Source organism: Oncorhynchus mykiss, chromosome 7 (assembly GCF_013265735.2).
Source record: "Oncorhynchus mykiss isolate Arlee chromosome 7, USDA_OmykA_1.1, whole genome shotgun sequence".
In the NCBI taxonomy this organism is placed as follows: Eukaryota; Metazoa; Chordata; class Actinopteri; order Salmoniformes; family Salmonidae; genus Oncorhynchus; species Oncorhynchus mykiss.
The window spans coordinates 59,042,897-59,062,610 of record NC_048571.1 but is presented as its reverse complement, the minus strand read 5'-3'; the positions used below and the strand labels follow the sequence as shown (position 1 = coordinate 59,062,610).

The window sequence follows — 19,714 nt, the reverse complement described above, 5'->3', positions numbered from 1 at the left end:
TATTTTCTTAACTCTTCTTGAATTGCACTGTTGGGTTAAGGGCTTGTAAGTAAGCTTTTCACAACACTTGTTGTATTCGGCGCATGTGACAAATAAAGTTGGATTTGATTTGAATTCCGGAGTTCACAACCAAAAGGATGTTACCTGATGACATGTAGCCTTGTGAAATGAATCTCAGAAATGTGCAGAAACACACACTTCTATCTCTATTTTGCCATCTATGTAAACTTAGACCGTGAAGTCAATTAGTAGAGACCGTCTTCGGCACCTTCTTATGGTTTTCTTGGAGACAAGTACTAACCCTGTTTCTATTTCACCAATGGGAAGTCACCATGTTGACCGGCGACCGATGTTGAGAGATGTTTAAAATATGCTGGCAGGCTCTTCTCAGACTCCCTCCCCATGGCTCTGAGAGCACAGCTACCTGTAGTCTATCCAGTGGATCAGCTGCAGTGCCAGCAGTAGTGCATGTCAAGAGTGCCTTGGATGTTTCTGGACATACTATGATGACTATGATGAAGCAAAATTCTATAAATCTGATTTTGACCGATTGTAGTACAGTATATTTTGACAATTGTGAGTAACAGTATAGTTTGACAATTGTGAGTAATGTTCTTTATGCACATAAGATCTTAGAGGTGAAGAAGTCTTCTGGATACAGTTAATTGGAATTCATATGTAAGAATAAATTATGTGAGCACCAGAGACATGATTCAAAGCTCTGTGTTATGACTGCAATTTGCTGCACCTTTAAACCCTGTTTCTATAGCTCATAAAACACTAGATCCCTATCTGTGACGACAGCAGTGGATAATAGAGAGTGACTTCTGCATAACTTCTGCAATCGTACTGATGACTTATTCCCTGATTGTTTTATAAGTGTCCTCCTGACATGTAAAATCAATGAATGAGCTTACTGATTACCAGAGGTGTGGACTCGAGTCACATGACTTGGCCTCGAGTCAGACTCAAGTCACAAATATGATGACTTGCAACTCGGTAAGTCGTGGCTAATATAGCCGACAGCTATATATTTTATTACTTAACTGGTGTATCATGTAGGCTAACGTTAAATCAATTATCCTCCAGTCAGTGCGGGAACGTGATCATTGCACCCAAGATTGAGCTACAACTGGCTAGGCAGTTGGTAGCCTAAATCCTGCCCGATGTTACTGCTGTTCCTAAAACCATTGACATAGGTTAGCCTACTGTAACCACACAGAGAGAGAGTGTGTGTGTGTTAAGGTTGGGCGATTGTGTACAAGCCTACATCGCCCGATTGCGCCCTATAGCGATTGTCGATCACTATTGAGGGGGGTGTCTTTCTCATGGCCACCCCTGTATTTCCATGGAAATATAACGTTTATTTGGAAAGTAATAAATATTTAGATATTTTTAAAAGCATTCATGATTTGTGTAAATGTCATATACTATTACTCTTGTAAAAAATATGAAATGGTGTTACATTTGGTGAAGAGCACATTATGACTTGTTTAGGACTCGAAACTCAAAGTTTAGGAATTGAGACTTGATGTGATACTTGACGGTCTTGACTTGAGACTTGACTTGGACTTGCCTGTCTTAACTTGGGACATGACTTGGGACTTGAGTGCTAAGACTTGAGACTTACTTGTGACTTGTAAAACAATGACTTGGTCCCACCTCCACTGAATACTCATGAGTAAATGAGTATCTGGGGTCATCTGATGGCTAAAACATTAAAAGTCTGACCAACATTGATTTGACTAGCCTAAAAATATCTGCAGTGATTAAACAAAGCACAATCACAGCAGGGAAGTTTAAACTGAGCCACATAGAGTTGATTGTGTTTTGACTCAATGTATGAGATATTGTTACCATAGAAATAGAGTAATTTGTTTATTATAGTCATTCCAATTCTGTGATTGTGACACACAAAGGGATTTGGATTCCCCCCAAGGGTTCTGTCATTGATGATGCCACCAAACTGCATTGTGATGTCATAGGCCCAACATCAACAACTCGTTTTGTGGTTTCACTCTGAGGCCTCAGTAGCTCTAGGCAGGGCCACTAGGAGGCAGTCTCTGTTTGTAGGGGGAAGAAGAAGGGGAATTTGAGGCTAGACGCCTATTGCTGTCTCTGCTCAGTCCAGTCACACCGTTCAGCCCATTCTCTCACTGTGATGGAGATGACACCAGATGGAGGAGCCTTAAAAATGTCTCAGGTAGCTCCACAACTGTTGTAGACTTACAGTCTTAAGAGTAAACTAGGGCAAGCTGAATGGATCACTTTGCACTGAGTAAAAGGTGCTTGAGGGAAGGGTTTTGTGGGAGAGACAGACCAATAACACAAGCACTTCAAGGCCTCCTAAAATACTGGGCTGATCAGTGGTCTCACTGAAGTATTCTGTTATGTAGAAGAATTGTCTGGCAGTGGTCTTCTACAGTTGGACACTGCTATCGAAAACACCAAATGTATCTTAGCTACATACACTATATATACAGTACCAGTCAAATATTTGGACACCTACTCATTCAAGGGTTTTTCTTTACTGCACACTCTTGGCATTCTCTCAACCAGCTTCATCTGGAATGCTTTTCCAACAGTCTTGAAGGAGCTATATGCTGAGCACTTGTTGGCTGCTTTTCCTTCACTCTGCGGTCCAACTCATCCCACACCATCTCAATTGGGTTGAGGTCGGTTGATTGTGGAGGCCAGGTCATCTGATGCAGCACTCCATCACTCTCCTTCTTGGTCAAATAGCCCTTGCACAGCCTGGGGGTGTGTTGGGTCATTGTCCTGTTGAAAAACAAATGATAGTCCCACTAAGCGCAAACCAGCGATGGTATCATTGCAGAATGCCATGGTAGCCCTGCTGGTTAAGTCTGCCTTGAATTCTAAATAAATCACTGACAATGTCACCAGCAAAGCACCGCCAAACCATCACACCTCCTCCTCCATGCTTCACGATGGGAACCACACATGAGGAGATCATCCGTTCACCTACTCTGCGTCTCAGAAAGACACAGTGGTTGGAACCAAAAATCTAAAATTTGGACTCATCAGACCAAAGCACAGATTTCCACCGGTCTAATGTCCACTGCTCGTGTTTCTTGGCCCAAGCATCTCTTCTTATTATTGGTGTCCTTTAGTAGTGGTTTCTTTGCAGCAATTCGACCATGAAGGGCTGATTCACACAGTCTCCTCTGAACAGTTGATGTTGAAATGTGTTTACTTGAACTCTGTGAAGCATTCATTTAGGCTGCAATTTGTGAGGTTGGTAACTTTAATGAATTATCCTCTGCAGCAGAAGTAACTCTGGGTCGTGCTTTCATGGAGCCAGTTTCATCATAGCGCTTGGTTTTTGTGACTGCCCTTGAAGAAACTTTAAAAAAAACTTCTAAAGTTCTTGAAATTTGCCGGATTGACTGACCTTCACGTCTTAAATTAATGATGGACTGTCATTTCTCATTGCTTTTTTATTTGTTTTCTTTTTTGATTTAACCTTTATTTAACTTGGCAAGTCAGTTAAGAACAAATTCTTATCTGCAATGACGGCCTACCAAAAAGCAAAAGGCCTCCTGCGGGGTCGGGGGCTGGGAGCGGGGATGGGGGCTGGGAGCAAGAACAGCTTATTTAAGCTGTTCTTGCCATTTTATGGACTTGGTCTTTTACCAAATAGGGCTATCTTCTGTGTTCCACTCCTATCTTGTCACAACACAACGGATTTGCTCAAACACATTAAGGAAAGAAATTCCACAAATGAACTTTTAACAAGGCACACTTGTTAATTGAAATGCATTCCATGTGACAACCTCATGAAGCTGGTTGAGAGAATGCCAAGATTGTGCAAACCTGTCATCAAGGCAAAGGGTGGCTAATTTGAGGAATCTAAAATATATTTTGATTTGTTTGTTTTTTTGGTTACTGCATGATTCCACATGTGTTATTTCAAAGTTTTGATGTTTTCACTATTATTCTACAATGTAGAAAATAGTAAAAAATAAAGTAAAACCCTTGAATGAGTAGGTGTGTCCAAACTTTTGGCTGGTACTGTATATACAATACAAAAGTATGTGGACACCCCCTCAAATTAGATAAAATCAAACACACAAGCCATGCAATCTTTATAAACAAACCTTGGCAGTAGAATGGCCTTATGGAAGAACTCAGTGACTTTCAACATGGCACTGTCATAGAATGCCACCTTTCCAACAAGTCAGTCTGTCAAATTTCTGCCCTGCTAGAGCTGCCCTGTTCAACTGTAAGTGCTGTTATTGTGAAGTGGAAACGTCTAGAAGCAACAAAGGCTCAGCCGCAAAGTGGTAGGCCACACAAGCTCACAGTCAGCTGGAATGGTGTAAAGCTCAATGCCATTGGACTCTGGAGCAGTGGAAACGCGTTCCCTGGAGTGATGAATCACGTTTCACCATCTGGCAGTCCGACGGACGAATCTGGGTTTGGCAGATGCCAGGAGAACGTTACCTGCTTGAATGCATGGTGCCAACTGTACATTTTGGTGGAGGAGGAATAATAGTCTCGGGCTGTGTTTATGGTTTGGGCTAAGCCTCTTAGTTCCAGTGAAGGGAAGTCTTAACGATACAGCATACAATGACATTCTACGCGATTCTGTGCTTCCAACTTTGTGGCAACAGTTTGGGGAAGGCTCTTTCTTTTTTTAGCATGAAAATGCCCCCGTGCACAAAGCGAGGTCCATACAGAAATGTTTTCTTTTTTTTCTTTTAGATCTGTGTGTAAGAACTTGACTGGCCTGCACAGAGTCCTGACTTCAACCCCATCGAACACCTGTGGGATGAATTGGAATGCCAACTTTGAACCAGGCCTAATCGCCCAACATCAGTGCCTGACCTCACTAATGCTCTTGTGGCTGAATGGAAGCAAGTCCCCACAGCAATGTTCCAATTTCTAGTGGAAAGCCTTCCCAGAAAAGTGGAGGCTGTTATAGCAGCAAAGGGGGACCAACTCCATATTTTATTTTTGTATCCTTTATTTATTTGTATCCTTTATTTATCTAGGCAAGTCAGTTAAGAACAAATTGGGACTCCCAATCACGGCCAGTTGTGTTCCAGCCTGGAATCGAACCAGGGTCTGTAGTGATGCCTCTAGCACTGAGATACAATGCTTTAGACCACTGTGCCACTCGGGAGCCCCAAATGCCCATGATTAATGCCCATTATTTTGGACGTTCGACAAGCAGGTGTCCACATACTTTTGGTCATGTAGTGTACTTATCAGTATTTCACTGCAATAATTAATCATATCCTGAAATATTTTGGGCCATCCATACCCTCCCCCTAATCTGAACAATATGAATCCATACGGGATATGTAGCTATTTTAAAAATATGTGTGTCTTTGACCCCCTCAGGTCCTGAGGAACCCACTGAAAACCCTGGTGCCTGTCAATGCCAGCAGGAACAGAGTGGTGGACAAGCAGATGGAGCTCCTTGTCTTCTCCTGGAGGCGACGACAGAATGGGAGGGCCCTGCTGCCCCCCATGACCCACCCAGGCCCTGCCACCAAACCATCCAGTGGTCCTCCCTGCAGCTCAGAGCCCCTGCCTTGGCTCAATGTGGGCTCCAATTCCCTGATGCCCTTCTTCACAGTGGTGAAGCCCACCTGCGGCTACCGCTTCTCCAGGGAGACAGACCACAAGCGCCGGCACATCGGCATCCCTGCCAGCAACCCAGTCATGTGGAGGAGCTGCTAGGCATGGTCTCACAATAAACATGAAGTAGCCTAAAGCTGCCCTGAATTGACTGAATTGTATGTCAGAACTTTTCCCAGCTTGCAAAATTAGTATTTAAATCAAAACCTACTGAAATTCAAAGATTGTATCATGAGTGATAAGAATATGTATTGTTACTTGTGACTGACATTAAAATGTAGCACACAAGACCTTATACAACCCCTTGATGCTCTGTCATAGTGGACAGTGTGTGTAAACAGATCTCCTTGGCAGTTCCCACATGCCCCTTCCCAAAGGGTATCTATAAAGACCTAAAGGCTTAGTACTAACACTGAGACCAAAACACTAGCAGACCGCATCACCTAGTCCTGAGGTCTCTATTTTGTGTCTGTTTATTGCTCATTGATTGATAAGCAAGTGGATTTGCGAGGGGTTAGTTACTTTGTCAAAGACGCACAAAGTTCTGATTGGCTGATAAGGGGCTCTCAGCATCCCTCTCATTACAAAACATTGTTTGACTGTAAACTTTCGCTGGATGGGTTCACACACAGAAGTTATGTATTGTGGAATTGTTTTATTTGCAGTGTTTTTCTTTTCTCATCTTTTATTTAGATAATTGTTTAGTAAATCGTTTGGAGGCAGTAAAATTATGGGGAATAACAGTGGTGTCTCTATTGAAGGACTTGGAACCTGTGAGAATCATCAGTGGTACAGGAAATTCACAACGGAATGCCTATCTGGATAGCTCACCTTTTGCGAATTCAAACAGTTATTCGGCCTGAAAAACCTATCTGAAGCTTCTAAGGCCTACGTCATGCGCATGTTCGAAATGTTTGATATGTATGACGTAAGATGACTTTTATCTCGATCACTAATGTTCATCGTTTGTACAGTGCCTATAGAACGTCTACACTTCCCTTGGATTTCTTCACGTTTTATTGTTACAAAGTGGGATTCAAATGGATTTCATTTCATTTTTTGTCAACGATCTACACAAAATACTCTGTAATGTCAAAGTGGAAGACTTTTTATTTTGATTTGTTATTAATAAAAAAAAAAACATTAATATACCTTGATTAGATAATTATTCAACCCCCTGAGTCAATCAATACATGTTAGAATCACCTCTGGCAGAGATTACAGCTGTGTCTCCTTGGGTAAGTGTCATAAGAGCTTTGACTACAGAGGTAGCAAAACTGTACTTCAATACTATGATTATCCCACACATAGCATGCAGTTGGGCCCAAGCTTGCTCTACAACATTAAAACCTTCACACAAAACATAAAGACATGGCTAAAGGCTAAAGGCTATAAAAACGTTTCCACCGCCATTTCTTGCATAATTAATTGTACTGACACAAAAAGATCCCACCTTGTCAAGCGTATTTTGTTTTGTCGTCATTTGGAAAGTTTACTGAAAAATGTTCTGTTTCCATCAGGCCTGTGATTTAAAAAAAATATCCGACATGCACTTTATTAGCATAAAAATGTTGAATGGAAACCTGGTTCGTGGCACAGAAAATATACTATATTTATACAGTATCATTCAAAAGTTTGGACATCTACTCATTCAAGGGTTTTTCTTTATTTTTAATATTTTGTACATTGTGGAATAATTGGGGAGGACATCAAAACTATGAAATAACACATTTGGAATCATGTAGTAACCAAACAATTCTTGAATTATTCTAAAATGTAGAAAATAGTAAAAATAAAGAAAAACCCTTGAATGAGTAGGTGTGTCCAAACTTTTGACTGGTACTGTATATATATACAGTCTATCACAAAAGTGAGTACACCCCTCACATTTTTGTACATATTTGAGTATACCTTTTCATCTGACAACACTGAAGAAATGACACTTTGCTACAATGTAAAGTAGTGAGTGTACAGCTTGTATAACAGTGTAAATTTGCTGTCCCCACAAAATAACTCAACACACAGCCGTTAATGTCTAAACCGCTGGCAACAAATGTGAGTACACCCCTAAGTGAAAATGTCCAAATTGGGCCCGAAGTGTCAATATTTTGTGTGGCCACCATCATTTTCCAGCACTGCCTTAACCCTCTTGGGCATGGAGTTCACCAGAGCTTCACAGGTTGCCACTGGAGTCCTCTTCCACTCCTCCATGACGACATCACGGAGCTGGTGGATGTTAGAGACCTTGCACTCCTCCACCTTCCGTTTGAGGATGCCCCACAGATGCTCAATAGGGTTTAGGTCTGGAGACATGCTTGGCCAGTCCATCACCTTTACCCTCAGCTTCTTTAGCAAGGCAGTGGTCGTCTTGGAGGTGTGTTTGGGGTCGTCATCATGTTGGAATACTGCCCTGCGGCCCAGTCTCCGAAGGGTGGGGATCATGCTCTGCTTCAGTATGTCACAGTACATGCCCACAAATAAATGTGATAATGCCTTAATTACACTATCGTAAATGGCATACATGACCTCTTAATAGTATCAGTCATGTGCAGATTTTGTGTCATGTCAATGTGTAAAACTGTAATATGTAGTCTTAATTGGCATCACTGTAGAGTGAGCACTAATCAAATGAATGCAACAGTAATGAACTCCAAATTGATGTCACCTTAGTATGGGACAAGAGCACATTATTAACATTCATCTGTATTATAGAAGTCTTTGTTGTTTGTACGTGCCTTGTTGTAGGCTTACATCATGGCTGCATCTTAAACTCTATACATAGAGCATATCTGAGCACTGTGTTAACCATGTTATTGATGCAGGGCCTTATGGTGTAATTAAGACATAATTGTCTGCAAAGATATCACTATAAAAGCACTGGATACATTCCAGCTTCACTCTTAATGAATCATCTATAAAAAGTTGTGCCTTTCATCCAATGAAAAATGAAAAAGCTCAACTCAATTGCCTTTGTGTAATTCTGTAATACCCCTGATTTTGAGAGGGACTGAGACATCCATTATAATGGAACTGCAAAGGTTATGTAAATGTCAGTTGTAGGGGTAGGCTTAATGTTTATGTAAATGTTTACAGTTATGTGAGATTAGCTGGTTTGTAATGGTTTACCATTACAATTGTAATGGTAATGGTAGTTGTATTGGTGGTATTAGTAACCACTGTGTTTGTTTAGACAGATTCATGCTATGGTATCAAATCAAATTAAATCACATTTTATTTGTCACATGTGCTGAATACAACAGGTAGACCTTACAGTGAAACGCTTACTTACATGCCCTTAACCAACAATTAAGTTTTAAGAAAAATGGATTTAAAAAAAGTAAGTGATAAGAATAGCAAATAATTCAAGAGCAGCAGTAAATAACAATAGTGGGGCTATATACAGGGGGTACTGGTACAGAGTCAATGTGCGGGGGCACCGGTGTAAAGGTAATTGAGGTAATATGTACATGTAGGTAGAGTTATTAAAGTGACTATGCATAGATAATAACAGAGTAGTAGCAGTGTAGAAGGGGGGGGGGGGGGGGGGGCAATACAAATAGTCTGGGTAGCCATTTGATTAGCTGTTCAGGAGTCTTATGGCTTTGGGGTAGAAGCTGTTAAGAAGCCTCTGGGACCTAGACTTGGTGCTCCGGTACCGCTTGATGTGTTGTAGCAGAGAGAACAGTTTATGACTAGGGTGCCTGGAGTCTTTGACGATTTTTAGGGCCTTCCTCTGACACTGCCTGGTATAGAGGTCCTGGGTGGCAAGAAGCTTGGCCCCGGTGATGTACTGTGCCGTACGCACTACCCTCTGTAGTGCCTTATGGTCGGAGGCCGAGCAGTTGCTATACCAGGCAGTGATGCAACCAGTCAGGATGTTCTCGATGGTGCAGCTGTAGAACCTTTTGAGGATCTCAGAACCCATGGCAAATATTTTCAGTCTCCTGAGGGGGAATAGGTTTTGTTGTGACCTTTTCAAAAATGTCTTGGTGTGCTTGGACCATGTTAGTTTGTTGGTGATGTGGACACCAAGGAACTTGAAGCTCTCAACCTGCTCCACTACAGCCCCATCGATGAGAATGGGGGTGTGCTCAGTCCTCCTTTTCCTGTAGTCCACAATCATCTCCTTTGTCTTGATCACATTAAGGGAGAAGTTGTTGTCCTTGCACCACATGGTCAGGTCTCTGACCTCCTCCCTGTAGGCAGTCTCATCGTTGTCGGTAATCAGGCCTACTACTGTTGTGTCATCAGCAAACTTCATGATGTTGTTGGAGTCGTGCCTGGCCGTGCAGTCATGAGTGAACAGGGAGTACAGGAGGGGACTGAGCACACATCCCTGAGGGCCCCCCGTGTTGAGGATCAGCGTGGTGGATGTGTTGTTACCTACCCTTACCACCTGTGGGTGGCCTGTCAGGAAGTCCAGGATCTAGTTGCAGAGGGAGGTGTTTAGTCCCAGGGTCCTTAGCTTAGCGATGAGCTTTGTGGGTACTATGGTGTTGAACGCTGAGCTGTAGTCAATGAATAGCATTCTCACATAGGTGTTCTTTTGTCCAGGTGTGAAAGGGCAGTGTGGAGTGCAATAGAGATTGCATCATCTATGGATCTGTTGGTGCGGTATCACATTGGAGTGGGTCTAGGGTTTCTGCGATAATGGTGTTGATGTGAGCCATGACCAGCCTTTCAAAGCACTTCCTGGCTACAGATGTGAGTGCTACGGGTTGGTAGTAATTTAGGCAAGTTACCTTTGTGTTCTTGGGTACAGGGACTATGGGGGTCTGCTTGAAACATGTTGGTATTACAGACTCAGACAGGGAGAGATTGAAAATGTCAGTGAAGACACTTGCCAGTTGGTCAGTGCATGATCTGAGTACACGTCCTGGTAATCTGTCTGGCACTGCAGCCTTGTGAATGCTGTCCTGTTTAAAGGTCTTACTCACAACAGCTGCGGAGAGCGTGATCACACAGTCGTCCGGAACAGCTGATGCTCTCATGCATATTTCAGTGTTACTTGCCTCGAAGCGAGCATAGAAGTTGTTTAGCTCATCTGGTAGGTTCGTGTTACTGGGCAGCTCTCGGCTGTGCTTCCCTTTCTAGTCTGTAATAGTTTGCAAGCCCTGCCACATCCAACGAGTGTTGGAGTCTGTGTAGTACGATTCGATCTTAGTCCTGTATTGACGTTTTGCCTGTTTGATGGTTTGTCGGAGGGCATAGCGGAATTTCTTATAAGCTTCCGGGTTAGAGTTCCGCTCCTTGAAAGCGGAAGCTCTACCCTTTAGCTCAATGCGAATGTTGCCTGTAATCCACGGCTTCTGGTTGGGGTATGTACGTACAGTCACTGTGGGGACGACGTCCTCGATGCACTTATTGACGAAGTCAGTGACTGATGAGGTGTACTCCTCAATGCCATCAGAAGAATCCTGAAACATATTCCAGTCTGTGCTAGCAAAACAGTCTGTGCTAGCATCTGCTTCATCTGACTACCTTTTTATAGACAGAGTCACTGGTGCTTCCTGCTTTAATTTTTGTTTGTAAGCAGGAATCAGGAGGATAGAATTATGGTCAGATTTGCCAAATGGCGGGAAGGGGAAAGCTTTGTATGCATCTCTGTGTGTGGAGTAAAGGTGGTCTAGAATTTCTTTCCCTCTGGTTGCACATTTAACATGCTGATAGAAATTAGGTAAAATATATTTAAGTTTCCCTAATTTAAGGTCCCCAGACACCAGGAGCGTCGCCTCTGAGTGACCGTTTTCCTGTTTGCTTATGGTGGTCTATAGATAATTGAGTGCGGTTTTAGTGCCAGTATCGGTCTGTTGTGGCATGTAGACAGCTACGAAAAATACAGATGAAAACTCTCTAGGTAGATAGTGTGATCTACAGCTTATCATTTGATACTCTACCTCAGACAAGCAAAACCTTGAGACTTACTTAGATATCGTGCACCAGCTGTTGTTTACAAATATGCATAGGCCCCCACAGAGGCTGCTGTTCTATCCTGCCAATAGAGTGTATGAACAACTGTATGTTCTTAATGTCGTCGTTCAGCCACGACTCTGTGAAACATAAGATATTAAGACAGTATAAGACAGTTTTTAATGTCCCGTTAGTAGGATATACGTGCCTTCAGTTCGTCCCATTTATTTTCCAGCAATTGAACGTTAGCTACCAGGACGGTTGGCAAAGGCAGATTAGCCACTCGTCGCCTGATCCTCACAAGGCACCTGGATCTTTTTCCGCAAAATCTATTTCCTCCAGCCAATTACGGGGATCTGGGCCTGGTCGGGTGTCTGTATTATATCCCTCCCGTCTGACTCATTGAAGAAAAACTTTGTCTATTTTCTTTTATTTATTTCACCTTTATTAAACCAGGTAAGCTAGTTGAGAACAAGTTCTCATTTACAACTGCCACCCGGCCAAGATAAAGCAAAGCAGTGAGACAAAAACACAGAGTTACACATGGGATTTACAAACGTACAGTCAAAAACACAATAGAAAAATATACGTACAGTGTGTGCAAAAGTAGTAAGGTTATGGAGGTAAGGCAATAAATAGGCCATAGTTGCAAAATAATTACAATTTAGCATTAACACTGGAGTGATGGATGTGCAGATGATGATGTGCAAGTAGAGATACTGGGTTGCAAAAGAGGAAAAAAATAACAATATGGGGATGAGGTAGTTGGGTGGGGTATTTACAGAAAACGGTCTGTGTACAGGTACAGTCATCGGTAAGCTGCTCTGACAGCTGATGCTTAAAGTTTGTGATTTTCGGAATTCGTTCCAGTCCTTGGCAGCAGAGAACTGGAAGGAAAGGCATCCAAAGGACGACCAGTGGGGATGACCAGTGAAATATACCTGCTGGAGCGCGTGCTACGGGTGGGTGTTGCTACGGAGACCAGTGAGCTGAGAAAAGGCGGGGCTTTACCTAGCAAAGACTTATAGATGACCTGGAGCCATTGGGTTTGGCGACGAATACATAGCGAGGGCCAGCCAACGAGAGCATACAAGTTGCAGTGGTGGGTAGTATTGTTAAGAGGAGCAACACAGGGGAACCCAAGAGCAGACTCAGATGAGGAAACAGGGATAAATGAACCAAAATATTTATTGTTGCACAGAGAGATATGGAGTGCAAATCCGGGGAAGCTCGGATGAGTTGCAGAAAAATCAGATGTGGAGACTGGGGTTGGAGTTGGCTGAGTAAACAGGTCCTGGGGGTAAACAGGGTAAACAGGTCCTGAGGGGAATCCAAGGTAGTGGTGGTGAGTAAAATCCAGAGCAAGGTAGTTGGGTGGTGAGATGTGGAACAGGAGACAGGAGCCAGAGACAGAGCAGTAACTGCAATGAGAGGATAAACGGTGCCAGGCAGGGAAACAGGCACAGCAGAGTAACAGGATCTTGAGCAATAATAAATGGCTAGAATCATGAATTGACTGAGCCTAGATAACAATCTGGCAGAGTGGAAGTGGCAGGACTGAGAATTTGTAGAGGTCTTGATTATGGAACGAGTTGCAGCTGGTAGGGATCTGCTCTGACTCCAGCACACCTGTCTCCAATCACACAGAGAGGGAGAGGGAGAAAGAGAGAGTGTACATGGGGAGTAACTGCAGGTCAAGAAGACACCGGATGAACACCAGAGGGCGTAGCAGGAGCAGATGTGACAAGTATATGGGGCTTTGGTGACAAAACGGATGGCATTGTGGTAGACGACATCCAATTTGCTGAGTAGAGTGTTCGAGGCTATGTTGTAAATGACTTTGCCGAAGTCAAGGATCGGTAAAATAGTCAGTTTTACAAGGGTATGTTTGGCAGCATGAGTGAAGGATGCTTTGTAGTGAAATAGGAAGCCAATTCTAGATTTCATTTTGGATCGGAGATGCTTAATGTGAGTTTGGAAGGAGAGTTTACAGTCTAACCAGACACCGAGGTATTTGTAGTTGGTCCACAAATTCTAAGTCAGAACCGTCCAGAGTAGTGATGCTAGGCGGGCAGGTGTGGGCAGCAATTGGTTGAAGAGCATGCATTTAGTTTTACTAGCATTTAAGAGCAGTTAGAGGCCACAGAAGTATGGCATTGAAGCTCGTTTGGAGGTTTGTTAGCACAGTATCCAAGGAAGGGCCAGATGTATACAGAATTGTGTCGTCTGCGTAGAGGTGGATCAGAGAATCACCAGCAGCAAGAGCGATATCATTGATATATAAAGAGAAAAGAGTAGGCCCGAGAATTGAACCCTGTCACTGAGGATTAAACTCTGTAACGGTTTTAAAGTCACCAAAGGCCTCATGGTGAAATCCCTAAACGGTTTCCTTATTCTTTGCCAACTGAGTTAGGAATGACACCTGTATCTTTGTAGCGACTGGGTTTATTGATACACCATCCAAAGCATAATTAATAACTTCACCATGCTCAAAGGGATATTCAATGCCTGCTTTTTTATTTTAGCCATGTAATATTGTCCATATGCCACACCCCTCCTACCTTATTGCTTAATTATAAACTGGTTGGTTTGAGCCCTGAATGCTGATTGAGCGAAAGCTGTGGTATATCAGAATGTTTATCATGGGTATGACCCCCAAAAATATTTGTACTGTTCTAATTACGTTTGTAACCAGTTTATAATAGCAATAAGGCACCTCGGGGGCTTGTGGTATATGACCAATATACCACGACTAATGGCTGTATACAGGCGCTCCACGTTGCCGTAGCTTCGTGCTTAAGAAAACCATTGGCCATATATCACACCTAATCGGGCTTTATTGCTTAAATAAATAACAACAAACTCCAAACTGCTTATTTCAAATGGCTTTTGAACTTTTGAAAACAACAAACACATATAGCGATTTACAGATCATATGGTAACAAAATTCTGACAAATATTGTGAGTCATTTAGTCATCATGGTCACAATAAGGCTCCACCGAAAGTGGTGCCACATTCAAGTCCTAATCGGATTTACGAACTCTGACATGTCCAATTTGCTAACTGGTTATAGTTATACACGTGCCACGTTCAACCAGTTATCAAGTCGGAAATGTCCACGTTTCCCTGTTCTGACTAGCACTTGAACGCGACATAATCTGGAACGGTGTGCCAGAATGAACCGTGTGTGACGTCACGGCTCTACCTGAGTTTCGTTAGGGGAAGCGGAAAAGGCATAAACTGCTCGGCCTGCTCCGGACATTATCAGAATTAATCTCCCGTGATAAGAAGTATCCGTGGGTCATCTATACGTTTACCTGGATTGCAAAGGACATAGAAGTTCCAACATTTTGGAGAATAATATTTTCCTGAAGTTTGGGATTCTACCTTCTCCCAGATCTTAAGTATCCTACTTCCTGGTTACGTTCAACAGCAGGTACGTTTCACAGCGGTATCCTAGATTTGGTTTGTTTGCAACCATTAAATAGTTTTAAATTCGTAACTTGATTAAAAAATAATAATAATTGAAATCATTACTAACAATTTCTTTGTGAAAAAAAGTAGCCACTGGTCTTTCGAATGTTGCTCGAATTTACAATGCGAGCAAGTGGTTGGAAGCGTAACATGCACGTTACAACAGTCTGTAGCCTATCCTAATGGATTGTTTGCTGGGAAGAAGTCCACCTTATGGTTCATTCATTTGAATTAATGTATTAACGTTGAACATTGCTTTATTTATGTTCCATGCTCAACTGACCTGTGTAACAACCATGTCCTGCAGTAGCATCATAAGACCAACCATATGCACCTTTGGGAGGACCTTTTAAGTAATAACTGTAAATCAGTGAAATTGCATGTTATTCTGGGCTTTTTGAGGTCTGAGTAGAGTAATGAAATAAACTGACCTGTAGGCTGACCCGAAGCCACTACATTTTAATGTTTGCCTCAAAGTGGCCCAAGTCTATGTTTGAAATCTTGGTAGCCATGTAATGTTGGTCATCTTGTGCCTGCCTCAGACAAGTTGTGTTATGTCATGCCCTTACAGCACAGTTTTTCTGACACAGTGCTTCTAGTAGAACTGTTTTGAGATATTTTGGTCAGGATGTCCACATAAGTGTACCATATGGATAGTAAATATCTAACCTGCCCATTGTGGCCCCCTCCCCAGACAATAAGCATGGCGTTGACCCCGCGGCGTGTCCGGCTCAAGCCCTGGCTAGTGGACCAGGTGGACAGTGGGTTCTACCCAGGCCTGGTGTGGATTGACCGAGACAATAAGCGCTTCAGGATCCCCTGGAAACACGCTACACGGCACACCCCCCAGCACGAGGAAGAAAACACTATTTTTAAGGTGACTAAAGCACATCTCTGTAACAGTTTGTGAAACGATACACGTGGGCTAATGTGTTGGCAGGTGAATTGGTTGTGGCTGCATCAACGGTGAGTGAAGTAAGGTTGATGTTAACTATATTCTCTGAATGTATTCTTCATCTGCTTCCTCTCTCCCCTGTACCAGGCCTGGGCGTTAGAGACCGGAAAGTTCCAGGAGGGTATTGATGATCCTGACCCTGCCAAGTGGAAAGCTCAGCTCCGCTGCGCCCTCAACAAGAGCAGAGAGTTCAACCTTGTCTACGACGGCACCAAAGAAGTCCCCATGAACCCCCTGAAGATCTACGACATCTGTGACATCCCACAGCCCCTCAGTAACCCAGGTAACTGGCCATTGATGACATAAAAATATCATAATTATACAACCATAGTAGATATATGATTATTTACAGTCACTTGTCTGTCGGGTTTGGTAGCGGCTCTGAAACGTATTTAAACTTTTGCCATCCCTTGCTCTCCTTCTCATTTTTCTCTCTCTCCTCAGGATCTTCAGACCCGGGGTCTTGGACACCAAATGATGGGGATGAAGATGAATCAGATGGCTCAGAGCCCCTCCCTCCTTATCCAAAATCCAACGGTTAGTCATGTCAAATATCTCTCTTTATTTATTTGAGACCCCCTCTAATACTAATTCTTAATTTTTACCACATCATTTATCCTAGACCACATAAGAGTCCAGATCTAGCCTCTAGATAATGTTTTCCAACTTGCCTGGTCCAAGAACAACCCCCTGCCCCCCTTTGTTTGGCTTACTCCCAGTTTTGATTCCAATATCCCAGTATGGTTTTTGTTATGTCAACTAATCATGCTTTGTTTCTCTGTAACCAATCAGGCACCAGCCCCGCTCTTATGTGGTCTCCACCGGGGTCTGTATCGCCCCTCCAACCCCCCAGCTGTCCCCCATCAGTTGAAGTGTGGCCCAAAGAGGAAGTTAAGCTGTGGCCCAAAGAAGAGCCTTTGGATATGGAGATGCAGCCTTCGTCCCTGGAGATGGCGCCCCCCCCACCACTGGACATGCTTCCCCCTCCCATGCCTGACGTGATGTTCGCCTCGCCAGAGATGTGGATCAGCTCCTTGCCTAGTGAGAACACTAACACAACTACACAAACAAACTCCTCCATTAGATAAATATAGGACTGCATACAGTATCACAGCATCTTGTCCATGCAGACAACCAATGAGTGACTCTCTTTATCTTCATGTGTTTCGTTGTCTCTCCCTCAGTGACAGACCTGGAGGTGCAGTTCCAGTACCGGGGTAAGGAGGTGTGTCCAGCCATGACGGTCAGTAACCCCCAGGGCTGTAGGCTTTTCTACGGGGACCTAGGTCCCATGGTCAACCAGGAGGAGCTGTTTGGTCCTATCAGCCTGGAGCAGCTGAGGTTCCCCTCTACTGAGCACATCGCCAACGACACGCAGAGGGTCTTCACCAACCGCCTGCTGGATGTCATGGACCGAGGCCTCGTCCTGGAGATCAGCGGCCATGACATCTATGCCATCCGCCTCTGCCAATGCAAGGTGTACTGGTCAGGCCCTTGCGCCCCCAACCCCAAAGCACCCAACCTCATAGAGAGGCAGAGGAAGATCAAGCTGTTCTGTCTGGAGTCCTTTCTCAGTGGTAAGCAGTGACTCCAATCCTCTTAGCATAGACTCTTCACACATCTTTCTTGTGTTTTAGGTAGGGCCCTTATGCGGTATTGTGATAATGTGGCATGTACTGTAGCTGTTATTGCATGTGTGCTGTGATACTGAATTGCTATGTGATATGATTTGTGATGGGTTTTTGTGCAGATGTGATAGCCCATCAGAGGGGCCAGTCGGCCAGCCCTCCTCAGTTCGACATCAACCTGTGCTTCGGAGAGGAGTGGCCTGACAGCAGACCCAAAGAGAAGAAGCTCATCATGGTACAGGTACGAGACTGTCTTTGTATCAGGATGCAATGATTCATAGAAAACTCATTTAAATATTTGTTTTTCATTATTTTAAAATGTTGAATTGACCCTCAAGCATGTGTTTTGTTGAGTCCCTTCGCTGTAACTGCCACGTCTTTTGGCCCTCTGCTCCCCTCCAGATTATTCCAGTGGTAGCACGTATGATCACTGAGATGTTCTCAGGCGACTGCATGCGCTCCTTCGACAGCGGCAGCGTGCGCCTGCAGATCTCCATCCCAGACATCAAGGACAACATCGTGACCCACCTGAAGCAGCTGTACCGCCTGCTGCAGACCCACCAGGGCCAGGAAGGTTGGCCTCAGGCTCTGGCCCCAGGAGCCGGCATGCACCTGTCCCCGGCCCTGCATGCCCAGTGAAGTAGCCTAGTCCACCACGGCCCTACCAGACCAGTCAGTCTCTCTCACACACAGCTCTGTTTGGACACTGCTGCCTCTCTACTGCTGGTCCAAGAGGGGATCTATAATCAGCAAACTAGTACTTATGTTTATAGAGGCATGTTCATCAGAATAGGGAGAGGAATCACATTGATTTAGCTTCTTTTCCCCCTTTTGTTATTATGGTCTATTATAGGGTTCATTGGTCCATGTGTATATATTGTGGTAAATGCTGCTACCAGGCATTGTAATTATACTGTTACTGTGGCAGTCAGTAAAACATGGTGTGGTGATAGTGTCTGTCTGCAGTTGTAAGCTCCAGGGCCTTGAACCAGAGCAGCATTGTGGGTCAAAGTCCTGTAGGCTGCAAGTCAACATTGAACATCGTCAATGAGTTACAGACATGACCCTGGTCGCCAGTTACACAATACAGACAGTGACTTCTGAATAATCATCAAGCTTTGTCCTGGTCCTTGTTGTTCATAAAACATGATCTCAATCTCATGTTTGCTACCTGTTTGAGTGCTAATGCATTTTAGAAGATTTAGTTGAACTTTCATCAATAAGTGATACATGCATATACTGTACTTTAAGTTATCCGTTTATTATAAACAATATAAAGAAAAAGTAGCATTGTGACATTTGCATTTTAAGTCATTTAGCAGACACTTACAGCGACTTACAGGAGCAGTTAGGGATACGCTCCTTTCTCAAGGGCACATCAACAGATTTTTCACCTACTCGGCTCGGGATTTGAACCAGCAACCTTTCAGTTACTGGCTCCCCGCTCTTAACGGCTAGACTACCTACCGCCCATGACTGTTGAGATCCATTCCTTCATGTGATTCTAACTGGTCTTGCTAGGTATGTGAACAGTTTACTATAACTTAGTTTTTTGTGAAGATCATTTAAAGATGCTAGTAGAGAAAATCATTTAAATGTTGATTTTCCAGATGTATATCCTACACTTATCATTATATGGAATTGAATCTATTTGTTTAGTAAAACCTAGTATACGGGGTGTGCACTTAATGTTAGAAAGGATCTCAACTCTTTTTCCCTCTAATGATTTGTATTTTCCTTTTTTTGAAATAAAAATGTCAAATTAGCAAAGCGGTCAGTTATTTAAAATGTCTGTTTTACAGTCCAGTTATAAGTGGCAAATGTATTAACTATACTGAGGACATGTATTTGACTGAGCGAATACAACAAGTAAGCATGAACAAGAGGCAGTAACCATAATGCATGGTTATGAATACAAATTGACTTCAAGATGCAAAGATATTTATGATGACCAAAAAAAAATTGCATCCAGTGTGATGTAAAAATACATAGAACATACTGTATTTCCCAAACCCTTTAGAGCAAGTTCTTCAGAGGTTTGATCAGTTCCCAGGTCATGTGTAACTCTGTGTTGTCTGTTCACACTGCTATGCTTTATCTTGGCCAGGTCGCAGTTGCAAATGAGAACTTGTTCTCAAC

At 43.3% G+C, this 19,714-nt stretch overlaps 1 protein-coding gene across 3 annotated transcripts; it reads left to right on the top strand.

Moving 5' to 3' along the window:
- Window positions 1-14,713: 14,713 nt before the first annotated feature.
- On the top strand, window positions 14,714-19,340 carry LOC110528098 (interferon regulatory factor 6). Of its 3 annotated transcripts, none has more exons than XM_021609915.2 (8): window positions 14,714-14,954; window positions 15,687-15,869; window positions 16,035-16,230; window positions 16,392-16,484; window positions 16,740-16,988; window positions 17,132-17,524; window positions 17,698-17,816; window positions 17,978-19,340. In XM_021609915.2, exons 2-8 carry the CDS (start codon window positions 15,696-15,698, stop codon window positions 18,212-18,214), a joined length of 1,461 nt encoding a protein of 486 aa, XP_021465590.2. In that variant the 5' UTR covers window positions 14,714-14,954; window positions 15,687-15,695; the 3' UTR covers window positions 18,215-19,340. The 3 variants fall into 3 exon arrangements, with proteins under 3 accessions (XP_021465590.2, XP_036839544.1, XP_036839545.1); XM_036983649.1 differs by lacking the exon at window positions 14,714-14,954 and adding an exon at window positions 15,188-15,208; XM_036983650.1 differs by lacking the exon at window positions 14,714-14,954 and adding an exon at window positions 15,326-15,345.
- The last annotated feature ends 374 nt before the right edge of the window (window positions 19,341-19,714 follow it).

Coding starts and splice junctions, on each gene's coding strand:
- LOC110528098 (XM_036983649.1), top strand. Junction 16,231..16,391: donor ACAGCCCCTCAGTAACCCAG/GTAACTGGCCAT, acceptor CTCTCTCCTCAG/GATCTTCAGACCCGGGGTCT. Junction 17,525..17,697: donor TCTGGAGTCCTTTCTCAGTG/GTAAGCAGTGAC, acceptor GTTTTTGTGCAG/ATGTGATAGCCCATCAGAGG.